This window comes from Pangasianodon hypophthalmus, chromosome 19 (assembly GCF_027358585.1).
Source record: "Pangasianodon hypophthalmus isolate fPanHyp1 chromosome 19, fPanHyp1.pri, whole genome shotgun sequence".
Taxonomy (NCBI): domain Eukaryota; kingdom Metazoa; phylum Chordata; class Actinopteri; order Siluriformes; family Pangasiidae; genus Pangasianodon; species Pangasianodon hypophthalmus.
In genome coordinates, this window is record NC_069728.1 from 14,834,858 (window position 1) to 14,859,559 (window position 24,702).

At 37.7% G+C, this 24,702-nt stretch overlaps 1 protein-coding gene and 1 non-coding gene across 2 annotated transcripts; both read left to right on the forward strand.

Annotated features, from left to right (window-relative positions):
• The first annotated feature begins 1,719 nt into the window (after positions 1 to 1,719).
• On the forward strand, positions 1,720 to 1,801 carry trnas-gcu (transfer RNA serine (anticodon GCU)). The gene has a single exon. It is a non-coding gene; the product is annotated as a tRNA-Ser (tRNA).
• Positions 1,802 to 3,719: 1,918 nt separating this feature from the next.
• papola (poly(A) polymerase alpha) lies at positions 3,720 to 23,274 on the forward strand. Its single transcript, XM_026922943.3, has 26 exons — positions 3,720 to 3,956; positions 4,847 to 5,017; positions 6,104 to 6,170; positions 6,405 to 6,486; positions 6,613 to 6,722; positions 7,942 to 7,995; positions 8,080 to 8,191; positions 8,298 to 8,387; positions 10,858 to 10,996; positions 11,584 to 11,656; positions 11,762 to 11,882; positions 13,675 to 13,759; positions 16,498 to 16,551; positions 16,693 to 16,812; positions 16,894 to 17,003; positions 17,458 to 17,579; positions 17,666 to 17,802; positions 18,201 to 18,274; positions 19,052 to 19,161; positions 19,486 to 19,598; positions 20,088 to 20,161; positions 20,295 to 20,395; positions 20,677 to 20,721; positions 20,833 to 20,886; positions 21,006 to 21,041; positions 21,519 to 23,274. Exons 1-26 carry the CDS (start codon positions 3,949 to 3,951, stop codon positions 21,612 to 21,614), a joined length of 2,358 nt encoding a protein of 785 aa, XP_026778744.2. The 5' UTR covers positions 3,720 to 3,948; the 3' UTR covers positions 21,615 to 23,274.
• The last annotated feature ends 1,428 nt before the right edge of the window (positions 23,275 to 24,702 follow it).

The window sequence follows — 24,702 nt, forward strand, 5'->3', positions numbered from 1 at the left end:
TCAATATTGTCACATTTGATAATCACAAATGTCTCACCAGATTAGATAAATTTATCTGGTAAACCCACCCAGGAGGTGAACTTTGTAAGTATGCAATTGCACAGCCTCATCTTGTTAAGCCTAACATGGCTTATGCATTGTGAATTGCTGCCATGTCAGCTTTTATCTCTTCATAATGACCAAGAATAGAGATTCCAACACGGATGAGAGTCAACCCCACATATGGGGAGCACAACAGAGTAGTAGTCCAATGCCTTAACCACTCGGCCTCCTCATCTCATACAAATGTGCTGAATTAACATTCACATAGGAGAAGTACTAGGATACTAGTATAGGAGTGTAGGAGTAGTACTAGGATACTAGTATAGGAGTATAGGAGTAGTACTAGGATACTAGTATAGGAGTGTAGGAGTAGTACTAGAATACTAGTATAGGAGTATAGGAGAAGTGCCAGGCTACTAGTATAGGAGTATAGGAGCAGTACTAGGGTGCTAGTATAGGGGTATAGGAGAAGTACTAGGGTACTAGTATAGGAGTATAGGAGCAGTACTAGGATACTATTATAGGAGTATAGGAGAAGTACTAGGGTACTAGTATAGGAGTATAGGAGCAGTACTAGGATACTAGTATATGAGTATAGGAGAAGTACTAGGGTACTAGTATATGAGTATAGGAGAAGTACTAGGGTACTAGTATAAGAGTATAGGAGCAGTACTAGGGTACTAGTATAGGAGTATAGGAGCAGTACTAGGATACTAGTATAGAAGTATAGGAGCAGTACTAGGATACTAGTATAGAGGTATAAGAGAAGTACTAGGGTATTAGTATAGGAGTATAGGAGTAGTACTAGGATACTAGTATAGGAGTATAAGAGAAGTACTAGGATACTAGTATAGGAGTATAGGAGAAGTACTAGGGTACTAGTATAGGAGTATAGGAGCAGTACTAGAATACTAAGATATGAGTACTAGTATTTATATAAACTATATTTATAAAAATATTGTATATAATTTCTTGTCATTGCTATACTCTCTACCTGGCTGCTACACCAATAACTGCTATGTCCATATATGGTATAAGCTTATCTACTGAATACTGTGTCATAGTATGTTATGTATACATTCACAGCATTTTTGTCTCTTAGTGTGCCTATTGTCCTGTTTTAGTACTTATTGTACTGACTTGTGCTGTTTGCACATGTTTGCACATGCACTTTATATAGTAATGTGTAGCCCCTGTAAGTCTGTGTTGTTTTATGTAGCACCATGGTCCTGGAGGAACATTATTCTGTTATTCTGTTTCACTGTGTACTGTATGGTTGGAATGACAATAAAGCCACTTGACATGATTTGAAGTACTAGGGTACTAGTATAGCCATGTTGGAGAAGTACTAGAGTACTAGTATAGGAGTATAGAAGAAGTATTAGAGTATAGGTAGGAGTGTAGGTAAGGTACTAGGGTACTAGTATTGGAGTATAGGTGAAGCACTAGGGTACTAGTATAGGAGCAGCACTAGTGTTCTTGTACTACTACTACTATTATTGAGAAAGTCTGTACTGAAATGTACTAAAATGTTAAAGCACCTGAGACTCAGTTAACTTTTTGTTTTATTTATTTTTTGACTCTTTCGGTCCACCTGAACGCTGCTGAAGTAGCAATGTCGCGCCAGTAGATGGCGATATTTACTAGAGCCCATGAGAAGAGTCTTGCACTCACGAAGACGAGGTGGCCGAGTGGTTAAGGCGATGGACTGCTAATCCATTGTGCTCTGCACGCGTGGGTTCGAATCCCATCCTCGTCGAAAGCCATGTTTTAAAACCCAGTCATAACTTCCTGCTTTCAGTTCCCTATGCCTAAAGGCTAACGAACTCGTAATACATTACATCTTATTTGAATTCCAGGCTACATTATGCCATACTGCACAAAATAAGCTTGCTGGGGTTCTTCAATTTTATTCGTATAGCACTTTTAACAATGGACATTGTCACAAAGCAGCTTTACAGAGATATATAAATTCAGGATGTAAATTTATAAATTTATCCTTTACTTTTGTTAATTCTTTGCATGAATCTGAGAAATCAGTGTCCCATGAAAACACATAGGATTCCTGATCATTCAGCTGTCAGACTCCCTCTCTTAGTCCCAAAACACCAGCAGCATACTCAAAAAGCTGCAACAACCACCTGTTTTTCTGAGGAGACTTAAGACCTTTGGGATGAACATGGTGAGGGGATGAAAAAAGTGTCCTGATTGTGTGCATACCAGTGTGGTTTGGCAATCTGAGTGTAAATGACCACTGAGAACCGCATCAGAAATCATCTGCATGGATCTCCCTCAACTCTGTTAGATCTACTGATCCAGATGCAGGACGAGAGCCCAGGCTACAATAGTCATGGCTTTTTCTCATGCCCTGTAAACCCTCCTAGTGCTTTAGAAGCATCAGGACAGCTTCTTCCCTCAGACCATAAGGAGCCATAAGTGCTATCTGGTATCAGTATATGTACCTGTACCAATTTATTATTTGATTCTTTCTGTTCACCTTAAAATACTACTAGAGAAGCAATGTGTTGCTGGTACATCAGGATTAGAACACAAGCACTAGAAAAAGTTGTAAAAAAGTATAGGAACACAGTGAGTGATTAAGTTGATGGTCTACTACTCCAAGGCAATCCAAACCAGGGGTCTTCAATCTTATCCACTAAAGACCGGTGTGGCTACAGACTTTGTCTAATCAGTTCATCTTGGTCTCCACTCATCTATCAAGTGTGCCTCCAATTTGGCTGGAATGAAAGCCTGCAGCCACACTGGCCTTTTGTGGATAGGATTAAAGAACCCAAGTTTAGACTCTTTAATTCTATCCTAAGTACCAAATGAGTGTTGAAGAATCATATCTGTTTAGACATTAAAAAATGGACTTTCCATTTGGATTTTAATTTTGCCAGCCATTGTACAGTATATGGGAATAAGTATGTGGACGCCTGAGCATCACGCCTATGTGTGGTTCAACTGTTGCCCCAAAGTTGGAAGCACACAATTGTATAGAATATCTTTGTATGCTGTAGCATTACAGTGTCCCTTCACTGGAACTAAGAGGCCCAAACCTGATCCAGCATGACAATGCCCCAGTGCACAAAGCGAGCTCCATGAGCCCCCACAGCCACGCTCCAAGATCTAGTGGAAAGCCTTCCCAGAAGAGTGGAGGTTATTATAACAGCAAAGGGGGAATAAATCTGAAATGAGATGTTCAACAAGCACATATGGGTGTGATGGTCAGATGTCCACAAACTTTTGGCCATATGGCGTACGTTGTTGTACATTAGAGTTCAACTGAAAACATTTATTTTGTGATTGAACTTAAATTGGTCACACAGCACTATGTGTGTGACCAATTTAAGTTCAATCACAAAATAAATGTTTTTATAAAATAAATGCAATTGCAAATAAAAATAAATGTTTTTATAAAATAAATGCAATTGCAAATAAACGTCTGAATTAGCATTTTGCTAATTAACGTCTGAATCTTAATGAAGCCCCGAATATGCTGTCAGAACCACGGTTAGTGAAAGAGGAGAATCACTCGTCAGATGACAATGAGTCATTTGGGATTCGGCTCCTGCTGGTGAGCCGATTAAAATGATCCGACTCACTGAACAGAGGCGTCCTTCATTAGCATACATGATTCGGTCTACGTTTGGCAATCTGGGAAACGCTTTGATCTGACTCACAGCCAATCACAGCGCAGGAGGAGGGTTACGTAACACAGACGAGGCGTGAGTTCGTGTTGTTGCCGGAGCGCCATGTTCGCGTAAACAAAAGAAATCATTTCCACACACCTGTACAGCTGTGCGCTTTCACACACCAACTGAGCACCACAGGACACAAAAACAAAACAAAACAAAATGTTTCGAATTAATGCAAGACGCTGAGTAAAAGACAAAGCTCTTCACAATGCCTTTGTGAGTATTTTTTTTTGTCTCTTTTCGGCAGAAGAAAGTTGATAAGAAACAGGGACTGACGAGGCCTATGGTAACTTCGATTAGCTTAGCTTAGCTTAGCTTAGCTTAGCTTAGCTGCTTCTACTTGATTCGAGGCGTGCGAAACTAAACCAAAGCATGGTGGGAAAATTTACTAAAACATATCCATTACAAAGTATTCACGCTTGTGAAATGTCACTCTTTGACATCGTGCACTTAATTGAAATGTAACGATATTTTCAGCCTAGCCTTTAAAGGCTAACTAGATTTGCTGTTCACTAACAGGGCTGTATTTTAAACATAGCAAAATTTCACTAGAAATTTAGCACACTACGTTTAGTATAAATAATGATTTTTCTGCATTATCTAATGCACTACTTGTTCGACAGTGAGCCGTTGGGGACAAAACTATAGTTAGCAAACATGACATTAGGCTAGCTGTTCATTCAGAAGTGGATTTAGTTGACTATATTATAATTTTCTAACAGATTATAGGTATTTTTCAGTCATTACAAGAAAAGAGGTGATTAAAATTAAGTGCACAGAAAAGCCAAAGACTAAAACCAACAAGAGACACGTTATTTAACTCCACAGATTGCCTACACAGAGTAGGTCACTTTGTCTAGTTATTTTTAACCCCGTGGTTTTCAGGCAGTTGAGATTAAAAGTCTTCTAGACTGGCCAGTTATTTTATCTTGACTACTTTGTAAATGTCATCAGGCTTGTTTGTGAAGGAATTGTTTGGCCTTTTCTCAGGGATAAAATGCTGAAATTATTAAATTGCACGTCAGAATATAAATAATTTTGGCTGTTCTATTCTTCATAAATCTCTTGTAGTTCTCTGAATTATTTAACTTTTTTTTTTTCTACAGTCCAATTACGAATCAGGCGCAACCAGCCCAGGACACCCCAAAGCATTATGGGATCACGTCGCCCATCAGCCTGGCTCAGCCGAAAGAGTCGGACCTGGTGCAGACGCAGAAACTGGTGGAGGCGCTGAAGCCTTTCGGTGTGTTTGAGGAGGAGCTGGAGCTGCAACGGAGGTGATGTCCTGTGATTTAATCTGTAAACATGACTCATAGTAACCAGGAGTGGGAATCTTTAGGCCCCCTTATGATTCAGTGTAGTTTAGATTCCATGATGATTTTTAACTTTATTTTGGTGTGATAGAGCTTTCACATGACATGACATTGTCCAGTTCTTTTTGTTCTTCTAATTCATCAAATGTGCAACATGCTCATATAGTTACTTTTGAAGTGGAGGGTGCAGGTCTGAGTTTGTCCATCCGCTAGCTAGCTAATGCCACCCGATTATTTAGGCCATAAAATATACGTCTTAGCTGAAAAAAAGTTATGTTTGTTATTATTTTTTCTATTATGATTAGTTTAAACTATTTTGTGGCTTTTTTTTTTGAAAATGTAAATAAAACAAACTGTGCATTGATGCAAAATCATTTAATGAGAGAATTCAGATACACAAATCAAAATTTTGTTACCCTTGTTAATAACATACATTATACGACCAAACGTATGTGTACACCTGACCATCAGACCCATGTGTACTTGTTGAACATCCCATTTCAGTTTTTGTCCCCATTGCGGTTGTAGTAGCTTCCACTCTTCTGGGAAGGCTTTCCACTAGATTTTGGAGCATGGCTGTGGGGATTTGTGCTCATTCAACCACAAGAGCATTAGTGAGGTTAGATACTGATGTCAGGGGAGGAGGTCTAGGGTTCAGTCGGCATTCCAGCTCATCCCAATGGTGTTCAGTGGGGTTGAGGTCAGGGCTCTCGAGTTCTTCCACTCCAACCTTTGTAAATTTTTGTCTTCATAGCGCTCGCTGTGTGCGCAGGGGCATTGTCATGCTGGAACAGGTTTGGGCCTCTTAGTTCCAGTGAAGGGAAACTGTAATGCTACAGCATACAAAGACATTCTATACAATTGTGTGCTTCCACTTTTGTGGCAACGTTTTGGGGAAGAATCGCATATGGGTATTATGTTCAGGGGTCCACAAACTTTTTGCCCTATAGTGTAGGTTTGTCAACTGAGTATGTGATAGATAGCATTGTGATGTTTATAATAGAGAGCAAAATCTATATATAATAAATGCATTGTGTTTTCTCTGCACAGAATCCTGGTTTTGGGAAAACTTAACACGCTTGTCAAGGAGTGGATCCAGGACATCAGCAGGTCCAAGGTGTGATGTTAACTAGGGGTATAAAGATTTGAGGCTGTGAATCTATCAGTACATTTATATGATATTGAAGCACCATGTATCTTGTAAAATGATCATTAACACATAATCACATAGCAAGATGTGCATTGTGACATCTCCAAAAGAAAAGACACACACACTTCTATTTTTACTTTTTTGGTTTACATTTATGGAAAGCACCGACGTTACATTCCTTTATTTTCTTTATCTCGACAGAATATACCTCCATCATTGATAGAAAATATTGGCGGAAAAATATTTACGTTCGGCTCCTATAGGTTAGGAGTCCACACAAAAGGTGAGTTCATAATCATTATTACATGTTAGTAGTTACGGTTTTGTCTTTTGTGTGTTTTCATTAGCTATTAAAATAAAAGTCAGTGTTGTTTGTTGATTGAACTTTGTTGTGGTTCTCCACCTGCAGGTGCTGATATAGACGCCCTCTGTGTCGCTCCTCGCCATGTGGATAGGTCCGACTTCTTCACCTCTTTTTACGAGAAGTTAAAAGAGCAAGAGGAGGTCAAAGATTTAAGGGTATGCTCTTAAAAAGATATAAAATAGACATGTACTAATATACAGTTGTTATAATTGACTGAAGGTTTACACTTATTATATCTATATATCTTATTCAACAGCAGTTAGTCAAAAATGACCATTTTTAATTTATTAATGAATGACATCATACTTTTTAATCTTGTATAATTACATTTAATGTTGTGGAACAAATTAGTTTCTATCACTTACTTTAAGGCAGGTGTTGTTCTTTCACCAGCCTCTCTTTTTTTTTTTCCTCTGTCTTGAAGTGACAAATTGCAGCTTGTCCTGTTACTGTGAAACCTGAAAGTGAGACTCCTGAGACTATTGCCGTAAATGTTAAATAAGCTTTTTCTTAGAGAAACTTTTACCATATCAATGATTATACGTTTTTCTTTTTTAAATAACGGCACATTTTTACAGTCAATTTATTATTAGGCTTAGATTGTGTGGCGCATCCACCTTACCAGTGAGTGAACTGTTACTATAGAAACGAGAACATATTACAATGAGCATGTTAATATAAACATGTAATTTGAGTTACAGCTGATGGTGCTGTCAGAGCTGCTGTTAGAGAATACTTATCAACACTTTCTGGCCTTTCAGATTCAAGGACGAAGAACAGTGCTTTATTATAAATATTGTATAGCTTAATTGGACAAGAGCTATTACAAGCGTGCCGCTATTTAGCACTGGGGCAGTTAACTGTGTGCATCACTCTGCTTGTCTGTGTTCGCTACATAAAATTCCAGTTGTAGCAATAGTTCGTTACACCGAAATCGTTATTACGCTTACAAGCTGTCAGTCAGTCTGTGCGTTGGCATGGCAACACACACTGCTCTGTCCAGCTGTGGCTTCTTTGGGAAATATTCCCGCTGATGGAGCAAAAACAAAGAAATTACTTGGCCATGTTGTGTCTGAAATGTCAGTTTGTCCATAATTTCTTGTTTATAGAACTGTTGTATGAAAGCAGTATCACACATGCAGTAGTGCTGTTGTATTGAATATCAGTACAGCTGGGATTACCTGTCATTACCCGTCATTACCTGACGTTACATGCGATTACCTACGATTATCTGCAACCTCCTGTCTACGCTGTGTTGATATTCGGTACAACAGCACTCTTGCTTGTGTGATATTGCTTAATTAATGGTACATGTCACATAAAATCTGCTTAAGAGAGCTGCCTTTGTAACACTTTGTCTGTTTTGCTCTTTAGGCTGTCGAAGAGGCGTTCGTCCCTGTGATTAAACTGTGCTTTGATGGCATTGAGGTATTTCAGTTTAATTAATCATCAGAATATACAGAAAGTAATACCATCAGTCTCTTACTTGTTTGTTTTTAATGCTTGTGCCAGATTGATATCCTGTTTGCTCGGTTAGCGCTGCAGACCATTCCAGAGAACCTGGACCTGCGTGACGATAGTTTACTGAAGAATCTGGATATCCGCTGTATAAGGAGTCTGAACGGTAAACGATTTCTCTTTGTATACAGTCTTTGAATGACCAAGTGAAACATCGCAGTCTTTTACATCAGGTCTGTTTGTTCTGCTATTGTGCTGATCTTTGTGCTCAGGTTGCAGGGTGACGGATGAGATTCTCCACCTGGTGCCAAACATTGAGAATTTCAGACTCACTCTTAGGGCCATCAAACTGTGGGCTAAACGTGAGTCATGTGATTTTTTTTTTTTTAAATTTATTTATTTTTAAATAGTCTTAGGAGCTTTGTTTAGTGCTGCTTTTTTATTTTACCATATTATCAGACTACAGCATTGGTTAAAGTTCTCTGTTACGAAATGGATTTTTGTCGTATTGATCTCGACACACAGTCTCCTTCGTTCCCAAACTGCAGTGCCTATATAAGCACAATACAGAAGTGAGGATCTGTATGTAGGTTCAGCTAAAATCTATAAGCCGTTCTGCACAATGTTTTACAACTGAATTTTAATGCTGCAGTAGAACAGTAGACAAATGTATTTGCTAATTTCTTGTTGTAATTTAGGCTGCTTCAGCAAAACCTCTACACCCACAATGCAAGAGCAATGGAGCAATAGAAACACTGCATCCTTTTACAGGTTGTTTGGATTATCTGGTGTTCGAATGGGCAAAACAAATGCATGGTTATTAACCACAATGAAAATTGTCCACTGGGGCGCCTTCTCCTGTCTAAACTCCTAAAGTTTTATAATTCCTAAAGTTTTAAACCCAGCATTTATGTCAGCATTTACTATTTATTGCCGTATAGGGGTGGGTGATGAAAGAAATATACCATATCACAGTTCTCGAAGGCATTTCTATGATACTCAATATGTACATCACATCGTAGGTTTCACCTCCAATACAGAACTGCTGCATTACAAAAATGGTTATAAAAGATAATACATTTATTTACTGTTAATGAACGCACTTCAAAATAAAGTCGTTTTTATTGGTTAAATATAAAAAGTAAAATTTTAGTTCATGAAAATGTTTAACAAATTTTAAAGATTTTAAAGGTTAAGATTACAATGTGACATCAGCTGTTATCAGTTAGTTTCTAAAAAATAAAAATAAAAAATGTCGGAAGATATTTCTAATATCTCAGAAAAGCGTATTATGACATAACTTGGCACAATTTCGATATTGTATCATCATATCATCCAGCCCTACTACCACAATTGTCTGTTTATGGAGAACAGTTCTTTCTATTCTTATTATAATTTCTTGTACATATTACTGTATTAAGAATTTAGTTGTGGCATACCCTAACAGCACCTTGCATGTAGATACTGTTTCACAGCGTTTACATGTACACAGCTACTATTGAATGATTTCAGGTTATAGCATTAGGTTACTGCAAAAATTCTAATTTTCTGTACATGTTGCTTCATTGTATAAGTAGTAGCACTGCTTAGACAACAAAAACTATGTCTTATAATCCAGAAAATACAGTTCTTACATGGCACTGATATTGCAAAAGCAGTTAGAAAACTGCTGTGTTTAGAAAGGATGAGTGCAGTCAAAAGTAGCCATGCTGCAGCATTTTGCGCTAGGATTTAGGCCTCTTTTTGTTGAGGCAGAATAGTTTAGCTTGAATCTGCAGCTTTTCAATGAATGCTTTAGGAAACAACAGCAAAATAGGCTTTGGTTTTCTGGAAGCTTTATTAAAGCATAACTTGGGAAACACCATATTTTTACATTACTGTAATAGATATTATTACATAGGGGTGCTAGATTTTGGCGTTTGGTATCATTTAAGAAAGTGATTGGTTGTATACTATACCACAATATTCAGCACTCGGCATCTTTCATTTGGTCCATAGCTCCCTCAGTATACTGCCTTTTCGGTTAGCATTTGCACTTTGAAAAAAACGGCTCACTTAAGGCCGAGTGCACGCTACATGACTTTCTAAATCTCAGAATAGTTGATTTAAATGACTTGAATCTCTTGCCATCAGTCATTTGGTATTGTAGTGGTGTGCGCACCACATGATTGCTCACAGAAGAGGCGGAGACTACTCAGTCTTTCACCTGGAAAGGCAATGCACGACTCACCTCCAAGTCCTGCCTTCTCAGAAAAATAAACGTCAGACCTGTCTGTCATATGACTTTCTTTCCAGCAGGAATCATGCCATGAAGTTGCCGAGCACCAAAATTATTTGGCGACTGGGTGTTGACGTCAACATCTACATGACATTAACATTGTTTTATTTTTACCTCATATTTTGCTCGCCCTTTGGCTCACTATGTGTAGGCAATGGTCATTTAAAAATCTGCAGCATTTTTGTTTATGTCTCCAGAATGCAGGTAGTGGTGCAGAACTGACATTTAAATACCAATGACTGAATGGTTAGCTTAGAAGTCATCACAATTCCTGTGACTAGCTCAGTCTTGTGTTCAACTGCTGTCTAACATCCATTGTGTATTTTAGAGGTAATAAAGTGCGGTCATTGTTTTCTAAATCAGTGAATCTGTTTATTAAATATTTTGGGTACATGTTAATCTTGGTCTCTAAAACAAATTCCACCATTATCAAGGATTAGAATTGAAAATCTTAAACCATGTACAGAGGACTGTTTCCCGAGATTACTTGAAAAATCTTTAACTATCTGATTTTGAATTTTCTATTGTATTCAACATGTACACTTCTGTTACAGGTCACAACATATATTCGAACATCTTGGGTTTCTTGGGCGGTGTGTCATGGGCGATGCTGGTGGCGAGAACATGTCAGCTCTACCCCAACGCTGTGGCTTCAACCCTCGTGTATAAGTTCTTCCTAGTGTTTTCTAAATGGTGAGTCCTTTCTTTTCCTTTCTTTGTTGTGGCATAAACGTTTTGAAATAGTAGCAGCCAGAATACCATAATTTATCCATTTCACAGGCTTTCATATTTTTTTTTCTGTTACTGATATTTTAAACAGAATTGTTGTATGGTTGTTTTTGAATGAAATATTAACAGCGTAATATATAATAAAGCATCTCTGATTCATAAGTATATAATGAGGTGAGAAAGTGTATAATTAAAGAGATACCAGATATTTAAAAAATGTAAACTTTGAGTTTTTAAGGAACAAAATGCATGGAACTAAAACGGTCTCTTTGTTGTATGAGACTAGGGATATCCTAATTTTTTTGGATCCAGTCATTCTGATTAAACACTTCAGTGTGTCATAAATAATTTTGTGTAGAATTGAGAATCTTGATTCAGCGTGTCATTATTGTAGAATTGCAGCTTCAGGTTGTGTACTTCTGTGTAATTGTGGTGCTGGCTGGTGGCTTAAAGATTAGTTTTGTCAGTGGTCACTTAAAATAATGGAGTGAAATGCACACCTGGTCAGATGTGTAATCTTTTTTCCCGTCTCTGTCTTGTTCATGTGTTAGGGAGTGGCCTAATCCAGTCCTTTTGAAGCAGCCGGTAGAGTGCAACCTCAACCTGCCAGTGTGGGACCCAAGGGTATGACTCTTCTCTTTAAATGCAGATCTGTAGACTCATAATGTCTGCCCTTTCTACTCAGACTGTACGATTGAACACCACTGAATATCTTTTTCAAATCCGCAGGTGACGCCGAGTGACCGGTACCACCTTATGCCCATCATCACACCAGCTTATCCTCAGCAAAACTCCACCTACAACGTGTCCGCGTCCACCCGCAACGTCATGGTCGAAGAGTTCAAACAGGGTCAGTTGCATTTGTCAAAATCTCATTTAATATAATTATGTTACAGCAATTGGACAGCTAAACAACTATGTATTGATTTGTACAGAATTACATCACAGCACAAAAATTGGCTTTGTTTTATATCCGTTTCCATTGCAGGAACCTTTTCTGAAATCCAGGCTTTTGTTTTTTTAAGGTAGATTTCCCCTCAAAGAACCAGGAACAGTTTTACTTTCTAGGCCATAGCTGCTTGTAGACCAGGAACTATTGTGCTTGAGCCTCTCATAATGAACATTGTTACTTGCTGATAATACTACGGTCACAATGTTGCAAATATTGACTCAAATTTAATTTTGTGCACAAGTGCCCACTGCTGGTTTTAAACGGGTTCATTAATGTCAGCTTCATCGGGGGTGAATCAGTTTATTAACTAATCCACCAGGTAAGTAAAAGCTCTAAAGTGCTCGCCCTGTTTTGTGTTTTGGTTGTTTAGAAATGTAACTGAAATGTAATATATTTAAAGTATGGCAAGCTGATTAGTGAGTTAAGTGTGTTCATGCAGAGGAAGGGAAACAGTATTTCACCATTATCATCAGCTTTCTAATTTCTAAGGTTTCTAATGCGGCACTTCATGTTTACATCCTCAACAAAAAGTCAGCAAGTCATTGGCCAACGTTTTGGCTATAAGATGTGATGTTCTGTCCTCACATCGCATATAAAGTTTATTTGTGTCTGGCTAGTGTCTTTATTTTCTTTCAATATGTTTTTTGCCGTGAAGTGACTGTTACTTTATAGAAGGAGAGTTGCAGTATATGGCAGATTTGTATTTCCACATACCTGCAAGTTCCCCGTTCTGAACAGATTGTCTGTCATCTGTGCAGATGAACTTAAAATGAGTAGCACAAGGTGAAGTTACAGATTCAAAGGTGTTGCGCCTCCGTGAAATGTCTTACGTTTAAACATACAGTAGGGTCCAAAAGTCTGAGAGCACTAGCGAAAATGCATTTCTTTCTAATTTAATACATCAATTTTCATTACAAACTACATTGTTGATAACAACTTTATTGAAAAGTAGAATCTTTAAAATCTTTACATGAATTTCAGAGTTTTTTAGTATTTGGTATGTCTTCTTTTTGCATTAATTAGAGTGTGCACTCAAGCTGGCATGGACTCCACAAGTTTGTGCAAAACCTTTTGATCCATTTTAGATCAAATCCATCCGAGTGTCGTCTGAACATGTGCTTCAATACAAGAGATTAGGCCTAAAGAAAATTTTACCTTTTGTACATCAGTTAACATGGTCAATATTATTAATTTGCTTACATTTAAATAGGGACCTAGAAATAGTGCAGAATCTTTAATAGTAAATATTGAGAATATTGAATGTTTACTTTCTTTGTTTTAAATATTTCAAAATTCTAAAAACTTTCCAAGTTTATTTCCAAGTTTAAATGAAAAAACCCAGATCTGATACATACCAAATGGAAGCAGAAAAGTTGTTTGTCCTTATTCACTGGGCAATTATGCATTAAAAATGCACAAATTATGCACAAAATCTACTTGTTCCGGGTGCCCGGGTTCCTGATTGGTCCATCATTTTCATCCTCCTCCATGTACATTGAGCTGTTTTGCTTTTCCTGTATATGGGATTGTTACACAGTTTGCTTCACTTCTATTATTTCACATCATGGTCAGGGTTCCTGCAGTGTAGTAGAAACACAGAAACAGAAACTCGTCCAAAACCAGCCTTTTAATTCAGAGCAGTTGTTGTTTGTTTTTTTTTTAACTTTTGTACTGTGGTTCTTGCCTCCAGGTCTGGCCATTATGGATGAAATATTGCAGAACAAAGCAGACTGGTCCAAACTATTTGAAGCTCCAAACTTCTTTCAGAAATACAAGTATGTATTTAGATGTTTATCCTGTTGTACATATGTGACGAGGTTACACTATTTGAATAAAGATTTATTTTTCAAAATAGCACACACACCACCCCCTTTACACACCTTCATAACTCTTGCTTGCGTCGTATGTTGTGTGGTGATTTGAATATGAACTAAATAAAAGAGTAATTATTAGGTTTATGCTAACACTTTGCAATAGTACAGAACTACTGTTTTAGCATTTTTTAGCTTTACATTTCTGTTAATTCAATTGTAATAATTCTGTTTGACTTAATTATTGTAGACCGGCAATCATTTTTGAAATAGCTCTATTTGTCATTCCTAAGGTAGGTATTTGAAAATGGGAAACAGATTTTTTTATTGACCTTTCCTGTCTTACAATTGTCTATAATAAAATTTTTTTTAAGTCGTTTTCACACTTGTGTGTTTGTGACATTTGAGCCCTGAGTTTGGTTTGATCGGTGAAGTGTGAATGTTGTTTTGGAGCCTAGGAGCGGACCAGAGATCCGTGATCCTCTTGAAAACATTCAGCTGAACCCTCATCAGGTGTTGAAGTTGCCCGTGCTCGGGCCGCATGCCGAATAACACGATTGGTTTAATTTTACTTTCTGTTTCTACTTTCATGACGCGGGAGAGAAAGTTATTTTTGTTACTGATATATAAAACCAGACTTTCATGGGACTGGAGCACCGTAATTAGTTCACCTTTTTGGTGTGAGCATTTGCACTGAGAATATTGTGAAAAATGCACGTCGCTTGCTGGCCTGCATGACTAAAAAATCTTGTCTGAGAACCGCTCCTCATATGCAGGTATTCCTGCATGATGCCATGCATCCACAAAGCTTTAAAAAAAGAAAAAAGAAGCTTAAGTGTCTGTACCAAAAGAAATAATAAAAAACGGCAAACGAATAAATATAGCGCCTGCCATTTTGCAAACCTGAGTGCACAAAAGTGATGTATGGAATTGCGCATTCAATCCACAGTTCGGAAAGAAGTCTTCTATGTCTGGCTTGTACGAATTTATCTGCAAAGGGCTGGTGTGAGCACAGGTTTCAGTCCCAAACAAGTGGCTCCTGCTTGGTTGGAATGAAAACCTGCACTCACACTGGCCTTTGCAGAGAAGATTGGACACCTCTGTTCTAGCCCCGCGACTAAAGCAGCCCAGAATCGGTCCTGAGTCCAGACTTGGGTATTCAGACCAAGTGTGAAAACGTCCTTTCGTAATTTGTACAATGTATTTTGCCAGTCAGTGATTTTTTTTTTTTCTTTTTTTATGTTTTCTTTTAATAAACATTTAATATGCATGTTTTCAACTCCTAACTAGATTTAATGAAATGTGAGGTTAACATATGTCAGTTAAAAACAGATTGAAACTGCCGTGTTTTAGTGACGTAAAGGTCACTGACCGGAGCTGAAGCAGTACATTTGCTCTTCCCTGTGCGTCATGTTTGTCTTTTCCGTGTATTGTGTTATCTAAATATCTCACATGTAATGAAAACAGCCATTTTTTAGCCATTGTTTTTAAGCTATATTTCTGCCAAAAATGAACTGTACACAGTTTTCCCCTTACGTCGGCCATGAGGATTTGTGTCTTGTAGTTCTAGTGCAATATTAAAGAAATGCTTATAAAATTGAAGAAATTGCTTAAAAAGCAAGATAAAATAAGGAAGATTATAGCTACCAGTTTAGCAACGCATGCCTAAATCATCATACACTCTGCTTAAAGACATTTTTATAATAATTAAACATTTATATGTGTGTATTTTGGGGAAATTGTGTAAATTTCATTGTGCTAATGTCTTTAGTATTGAAAATAAGGTCAGCTTTCCAATTGTCTGTAGAAAATGTGATAATTCAACTGACAGTAATTGAATGTAATCAACTTATTAGTTGGTTTTGTCTAAATAAGCAACATGTAGATGGTGCTATCGTACTGCAAATCTCTTTCGACTGTTAAAATTGAGTTTGTGTGCATACCACTATTAACAACTCCAGGTCTTGTCTAAATCACTGCATTAGTACAAAATCAATACATTTATTAGTATTCATTCCTATATAAAATGTTTTAAAGATCAGTGGGATGAACATAGTTAATACGATGCAGCTTGGGTAGAGCTTTGCAATGACAATGTTTTTTTTTTTTTTCTTTTTTTTCTTTTTCAACTTAAAATAAATGTTAATGTGAAATTGTGTACTGTTTTATTTTTTCAAATACCCTCTGTGCTCATGATCTTAGTTGATCACTAAGGACTGAGAATTGAAAGACTGTCCTGTGATAGCAGTAATTCGTTGTTTTTATACACATCATCTTTGTTCTTAATGGGCAATACTTTTTCTTTCATTCACTTTATATCATTGCCCCAATGTTGAGTGAGGTTTGTTTAGAGGCAGTGTCTAGAATTAACTGTACCATTGTGTAGACACAGATATAAGTGGAGAGGACTGAAAATGTAAACTTATCTATATAACTTATATATATATATGGACACTTACATTAATGTTCCAGAGCCACTATTTTTGGACAGTACAGTTTTTTTTGGGTGGGTGTGCTCTTTTTTTCTTTTCTTTTTTTTAATACCCCCGAATAGACTAATTGTGCTGCATCAGAGTGTGTGAGTTGAATTAACTTTAGGTCTCGGATATAACCCTGGGGTGCCCGTAGCCTTCCCGGAGTTTAGTTAAATGACCTCTGTGTAAAGGATGTAATGGCATTGTTCTTGTTTTTTATGTTCCAAGGCATTATATTGTGTTGCTAGCAAGTGCGCCCACTGAGAAGCAGCACCTCGAGTGGTGAGTAGACCATGCTGAGTCACACGATTGGTATGATGAGCCTTGAATAATACCTTGCACACAGCATCCAGACAGCCTGTGCAGTAACACTCTTTATAAATAGATTTATGTGCAGACTTTTAAGGATCTAATTTCCAACAGGGTCGGCCTTGTTGAGTCCAAGATCCGAATCCTGGTGGGAAGCCTGGAGAAAAATGAGTTCATCACTCTCGCACATGTGAATCCACAGTCGTTCCCAGGACCCAAGGAAAGCAATAAAACGTGAGTGTAGTAGATTAGCTTTACAAAAGATAAATCTCAGAGCATGTTGGAACGTTACTTTTTGTAATTTTTTCTGTACAGGCCAGAGTTTAGCACAATGTGGGTCATTGGTATTGAGTTCAGAAAAATGGAGGGGTCTGAACTTCTTAATGTCGACTTGACATACGACATCCAGTCATTCACAGACACGGGTAGGATTTCCTGTTTTACATTTTCTTTTTTCTTTTCTTTTTTTCTCTTTTTTTTTCCATGGTGTGGCAGCCATCTTGTGTACACATAGTTAAAAGCATGCTGCTGTGTTGCTTCTGGCAAAGGAAGCTAGCAGAGTCAGAGTAGTTACTGTGAGGATAGATTCAGTATTGGTGATCAGGTGATATCTGTGATATCAGACTAATAAACTAAAACAGTGCTGAATTTATACTGAAAACTTAAAGTAGAACCCACAATTTGAGAGTTGCTTTTCCAGTTAGATTTGTGCATTGTGGTGAAATCTACAAATTGAAAATAATTTTAGTTTTAAATTATTCTTGTTAAATTTCCTAGTCAGTTTTAAGAAACTGAAGAAGAAGAGCTTGGTGCAGTGTTATTCCCAACTTGAAGCCTTGCTTATCATCAGTTGTTCATTTTTTTACCTTATAAATGCAGTGTACCGTCAAGCCATCAGCAGCAAGATGTTTGAGTCTGACATGAAAATAACGGCGATGCATGTGAAGCGGAAGCAGCTTCACCAGCTCCTGCCGGATCTTGTTATCCCAAAAAGGAGAAAGGCAAGCAAAATTCTGTTCAAATCTTAACCATGACATTTGTCTGTCATGTCAGCGTTAAACCATTGCTGTCATCCTCTGCACTTTAGCATTCGACTGAAGGCCTGCGTACCGTGAATGAGGGCAGTGTTGACTTGTTGCTGGACAGTGATAACAGCATGTCCATGCCCTCACCCACCGGCACCTCCAGTGCTGCCAGGACACCCTTCTCTGCCAGTCCTCACCGGTGAGCTTCTCACACACTTGCCAAATAGTCACAACCAAGTCGATTCAAACAACTAAATGTAGAGATCTGAGTGTTCTTTTAATAGGCTGTTTTTTTTTTACTCATTTCATACTCATTTACTGATTTTATACATTATTTTCTAAAATTTATCTACAAAAATTTATCTTCAAGCTCAAATATTTTATCACAATACCTCAATAATAATTTTACACTCTATAGAATTTATGTACAAATTTGTTGTTTCAGAGTCAGGCTTATTGTATTATCCAGCTTTCAGAGTCAGGCTTATTTTATTATCCAGCTCTCAATAACTCGTACTGTCTTTTTAGAAAAGTAAATTTTTACAAAACTTTGTATGGACATGTAAGTAAGTCATAGTTATTTCCACAAATGTGCAGCTCCACAGGGACCACTGCCAGCTCAGATTCTCAGGGGAAGACAGACACCTCAGGAAGCACGCATCCTACTGCAGGTATGTGTCCATGTCTTAGTGTCTTCTGTCATTTCTTATGCTGGCTGTATACCTTAAATGAAGATATGTTTAGACTCACTAATGTATTATTAGCCAGATAGATGCAGTGATTTGAGTTCACATCGAGTGTGTGTGTGTGTGTGTGTGTGTGAGAGAGAGAGAGAAACAGCTCTCCTAGACACCATGTCTTTTTTTCTGAAAACTTGATGTCTTGGCTCACAGCCACCCTCACTGTAGCATCTGCAGCGACACGGGGGCCACCTGAAAACAAAAAAAAAAAAGTTTTTCTGCTTTTCAGCTAAAATGTCCATCAAACCAAACATGAATAAAATTCACCCAGTGGAAAAGCCAATTCCAAGGATATGGGACATGAAAAAAATACATTTGCTTCTGGTAGCACTTCCTTTTGCTTTGCACCGACTTTATCTAGATGAACTTTGACCTGTGGATTCATGAGCCTCAGTCTAGTGAGCTGATATAAACCTGGTGGGACTGTGATCTCTTCAGACATTAGAGGAGCTGCTAATTTTTAAGCATTGGTTGCAAGAGATTTTTATCTTACTGTTGCTTGATGCACATCGTGGGGGGGTAATAGCCATCTTATATATCACTGATGTATACCAGAGTGTTTGTAGTAAAATTCTGTTTTTTTCTTTCTGTCTGCTAGGATTTTCTTGTTAGCAGTGTTGGCACATAAGCACCTTTAAACCATTTACTGTACACGTTCAGCCTCTCTGATCACAGCACATCTGTGTGATGCTTTGTCCTCTGTTACAGCGTGTCTATCAGAGCCGAAGACCTCCGGTAGGAGCAGTCCTCCTTGTGCACAGAGGAGACCGGGCTCACCCCTCCATGATGAGAACCCCAAGAAGCTCAGATTGCAGGAGGTATATGCAGAGTACTCCTGCTTGTATACTTGAATACATTTCTTTTGCTTGTTTGTATAGAATATTGTTTTTTTTTTTAGGAAAGTTTCCTAAATTTTGATTCTTTGAATGTGCAATATGAATAGATTTTCAAGTTATTTTATCAGTATACAAGACACCTAATGGTCTAGCAGCTGTCTATTTCTGTGGAGTTCTCGAGTCTATCAGCCACCCTCAGTAGACATATTTAAAAGCAGTTGAAAACACATTTGATTTTGCTTGCTTATTACAATTTTTTCGTTGTTTCGCCATGTTTAAATGTTGCTGTCATCCTGTGATCTGTAGCATTCGACTGTGAATGAGGGCAGCATGGACCTGTCCGTGGACAGGGATAACAGCACGTCCATGCCCTTACCCACCGGCACCTCCAGGACCGCCTTCTCTGCCAGTCCTCACCGGTGAGCCACACACACACACCCATATATGCACTAAATGCTCACAACCAACTTTCAGATGACAAAATGTAGGGATCTGAGAATCCCACTGGACATCTTGTTGTCTTTTGTGTTTTTTGTTCATTCATGAAACATTTATGTTTGTTTTTACAAAAAAACCAAAAACTATTTTCTGTAGTTAGTCATGTGAAATATTGTTGGTGGAAACAATATAACAACTGAACTAACTGTATGAAATATTTTAGTGCAAACCCAGGAGATTTGTTTGCAAACCCAGGAGTAAACATTTTGAGAGGTTTTCTATTCATTTAACAGTTTAAATTAATGAAATTGTGCAGGCGTTTTTAATGCCCATTTTTTATGTTTGTACTTCATAATTCTTTTTAGTTTAATTATCCTTCCTGTTATCCTTAAAGTGTTTTGAGATGCATTTTAATTGTATGAAGTTGTATGAATATAAATTATTTCCTCATTATTTCATCATGTGTACAGCTCCACAGGGACCACTGCCAGCTCAGATTCTCAAGGAAAGATGGACACGTCAGTAGACACGCATACTGCTGCAGGTATGTGTGCACACACCTGCCTTATATTATTTGTCTGTTTAATACAATATATGTATATAACGTGGAGCTGTTCGTGTCCTAGAAAGACAGATAGCGGTTAGACCACAGTGTAATGCTCAGTTCTCTGTTACAGCGTGTCCATCAGAGACAGAAACCCCCAGTCCTGCTTGTGCAGGGAAGAGACCGGGCTCACCGCTCCATGATGAGCAAGCCAAGAAGCTCAGATTAGAGGAGGTAAGGCCAGAGAACTCCTACTTCATTTTGAAATTTTTTGGGACCAGAATATTCTTCATGTGATTTGCAAGTAAATATCAATGTAATTAATTATTATAAATCTGTTTTGCTTTTTTTTTAAAAAATTTTTGAATGTGGGTTGTGTTTTTTGAATGTGTGTTGTTTTTTTAATAAATAAATCCTTACTTTTTTGGCTGCTCCTTAGTATTTTATAAATATTATTTCATGCTATTTTGTATCATCCTTTCCCTGTAAATACAATAAAATCCTTTTCGCTGTAGGATTCTACCTCAGAATCGGTGGACCAGGCTGCTGAATTTTCTCAGGTAGATACATCTATTCGTTTTCTCAGGAATATCTCACGTCGTTAACAAATGTGAAATATTTCTCAGAGACATATTCCATTTCTGATGGTGCTAATGGTTTATTTGATGCAGGCTAGCGATTTCACTGCTTTAGACAGAGAGGTGAAAATGGAGACACAGGCAGGGGTGAGTGGAGACGTGTTTTTCTTTTGCATGTGTGCGTATATGTCGGCTTGGCATTTTGTAGGCTGCATGCATACATTAAAAGCACTGATATATCGTTGCACTGTGTTCCTTATGCACAGGAGTCGGATGCAGAAGGGAAGATACCACCATCTCGGGTATGGCATTAATTAACTGGAATGTTGTATCTTAACATTTATTGAATAGGCATTCTGTAATTTTTTTTCTATGAGTAAAGAAGAGCCCAATAATTTTTTTTTTAATCTTAATTGGCTGTCATTGTAAAGTTGTCTTACTGTTGCGTTAAATCACGTTTTAAGTGTCTATTTGGCTGTATACATATTCCTGTATTGTTTACTGGTTTTGGTTGAATTTAACTGTATTTGTATTTAGTCATTTAAATGATATACTCAAGTTATGCAGCTCAGCCTTATTTTGACTCTGAAAAGAATATAGGTTTATAACCTGCAATATGAAAGAAATACTGAGTTTTGCATTAAAAATGAGCTGAATAATTTGGATATAGTGCAATTGTGATATTAATAACTATAATTTATCTTTAATTGTGAAGGCCTTTCACAATGAAACAGCATCTAATGCCCCATCGCTTACATGATTTCCATTATGTTTTTCAGAAAATGTCCAGTACTGATCTTTCTGATGTTCCTCATCCTCCGGCTAACCCCATCCAAGTGGTGAAAAACTCCATAAAGCTCAGACTGAGTAGGTAGAATCAGTTAGGCCTCTCCTTCAACCTGCCTTCACAATAGCAAGCAACAAACTGACAGTCGATTATATATTAGCCCTGAAAGTGCATGACACAGAGTCGCCGTTCCAGCGACAGGGTGTAAATCATTGTTTTAATTAAGATTTTCTTAATTGTATGCAGTTTAGTTATGATGGTATAATGTGACAAATTCAAATGATTCCTTGGATGGATCACACGGTGTGGACAGTACGAAGTCCCCCCTGCTCTCACAACTTGATGGAAAAAAAAAACTGAAGGTCTCGTACTTACCTCAGTATTAAAATGCAGAAATAGCAAAGTGATGTGTATAAATTACACAGTAAACTGTTTATATCTTGGCAAGAAACAGTTGATATAATAACTGTAGTGGTTGCAACTCGCCCACTAGAGAAAGCTGAAGTGGCATGAGAGACTTGTCACTTGCTAGTGTGAACACAGCATCAGAGAGGCCAGACCAAAGCCTGTGGCATGCTAGTGTGGAGACAGCATTGGAGAGGCTAGACCAGGGCCCCATAGCTGCACTGTGTCACGTACAGAGCACCCTTTCAACCACTCTCGAAGACTCCCAATGCAGTGTTTGACTTGATCCACCAGAGGGCGACTCTGCACTTCTGTAAACTCCCTGATGACTCTGCCACCACTCCTTGTCTCCACGGAGAAAATAACTGAATACATTTTTTCATGTGCTCACAGCCTCGTTGTAACGACTAGACATGTGTTTGTGTGAGCTCGTGCGCATAAAACTTTATTCTCATCTTCCTGTATGTCGTCCGACACAGATGACATTTCTTTAAAATGAGTGTGCTTTTCCTTTGTGCTTTTCATTTTAAAGAATGTGGCATATTTTATAGAGTGACTGGGTACCAAGCCGCTGTATATGAAGATTATTAAGAGATCAGGATCAATTAAACTGCATTAAGTTCGACAGAACTAATAAACATTTTATATGTAAAAAAAAAAAAATAGATATTTGAAAAATATTTGACCAAAATAATCTCTAAGATGAGATTGTACCAGTTTAAACATCTCTCATTTTGAAAGCATCAAGTGGTCACTATAACATCAGGTCTAACTTGTAGATTTTTTTTTCTGTTTGTGGTCTTCTTTACCTTGTGTAAATCCATTACAATGAAAATGTGAGGGGAAAAAATGCATTTTTTTTTTTTTGCTTTGGGCCTTTTCTTTTTATGTCAGGATTTTTATTACTAATCTGAAATCAGTGATGCATATTTAAATGCATTTTGATCTAGCATTATTAGTACATAAGCCCAAACATTTTCTGTCATAAGCTCTTGGCCGTGATGAGATGGAAATCAGAGCAGTAGCATATGAAGCTTGGAATTAATGATAGTTTTTGAAGCAGAAGGATTTAGTTGATTTATGAGATGTGCACAGGCTTTTTCTTATTCAATCTTTCGCTGATACGTTAAGAGATTTGTTTGTCTTAATTATCTTTGTAAATTGTGTGGAGACACAACAGGACAGCTGCTCCAGGAATGCTGTTTATTCCACTATGTGCAAAAGCAAAACTCTTTGGTTTCATCATATCCTCAGTTCTTACTTCTCTTCTCACAGACTTATTTGTAAAAACAAGCTGTTATAATTTTTTTTCACCAATAAAGTTCTACAAAATTACAAAGAAATGATCTGGTTTAACGCCTGGTTTAACACCTTAAAAATGACACATCACTAAAGACTTGGTGTGTGAGAGGAAAGTTTTCATTCTTAGGGCACCTGCTGTGGATGGTTCCACATGCACTACCCAAAAACAAATTGTCTCCAAATCTCACTCTTGCCTCATTGGATAATCTCACCTGGATAGTGTAAATTTGTACCTACGAACTGCTGCTGTGATCGTGATGCCTGTCTTGTGCTCGACCCAGGACCCTTATTCACAATCTGCTCATACAGAACATCCTTTCAAAACACTTACTGTTGCTTGTTGTTACACTTTTACACCTGTATACTGTAATGATTCTCTCAAGATTTTCTTCGTCATCTCAGGGAGATTTTCCTTACCACTGTTGTCTCCGGTTTGTTCAATAGGGATCTAAATCTACATCTGGATTTCTTTAAAGACATTATTTGAGCACCATATGAAGTTACAGTTCAGTGAATGATCAAACTTTTATAAATTTCACCTTATCTTAAAGGGAGTTCATCAGCCTCAGGTTTGCATTGAAGCATTGTGGAAGTAATATAAGTGTCTCCCACCTAGACTGATAGCATATGAAATAAGAGGAAAAACAACGTAAATTTCACCAGACCTTTTAAATCTAACTTAAATCTGGGCTCCTCGTACTAGAGCCGAGATCACAGATCATATTATACATAGTTACGCTCAACTGGAAAAACATCACCTAAATTTTTTTTTTTTTTTTTTTTCCTCCCCTCTTCCCTCACCAATCTTAAACTGTCCAATTTTGGTGAACCTGTACCCACTGTGGGCTCAGATTCCTGTTCTTGGCTGACAAAGAGTGGAACCTGAGGTTGTCTTCCGCTGTTGTATCCCATCTGCCTCAAGGTTTGACGTGTTGTGTATTCTGACGTGTACAGGTGTTCCTTTTAAAGTGGCCGGTGAATGTGTATTGTATTACAAGGCATTTACTGCACATTAACATTAAAATGAAAGCTTAATTGTATATTATTAATCTGTATGCCCACCAGGACAGAAGCTACAGGTTCTACTTCCTGCACATTTCATTTCCTTTTTTTCTAAAGTGTTCTTGGCCATTCACTAAAAAGTTTTCAGTGGTCCTAAAAAAAAAAATACTAGAAAGTTCCAATCCTAAATGTCCACTCCTGCTTTAATTAATCACTGTTTTTCAAAGGCCTTTTAACATCCTTATGATGTTTGCATTGGGATTCGGTGTTAAGAGTGAAATAGGATTGATCAGTGTCTTTTATTTCCAGTGTTTCTATGTGGACGTCTACATGGCTTACTACATGGACTATGTGGACGTCTACATGGCTTACTACATGGACTATGTGGACGTCTACATGGCTTGCAGGACAGGAGCAAGAATTTATATAAATTCACCTGTAACTCATTACAAAGCCTGTTTTTTATG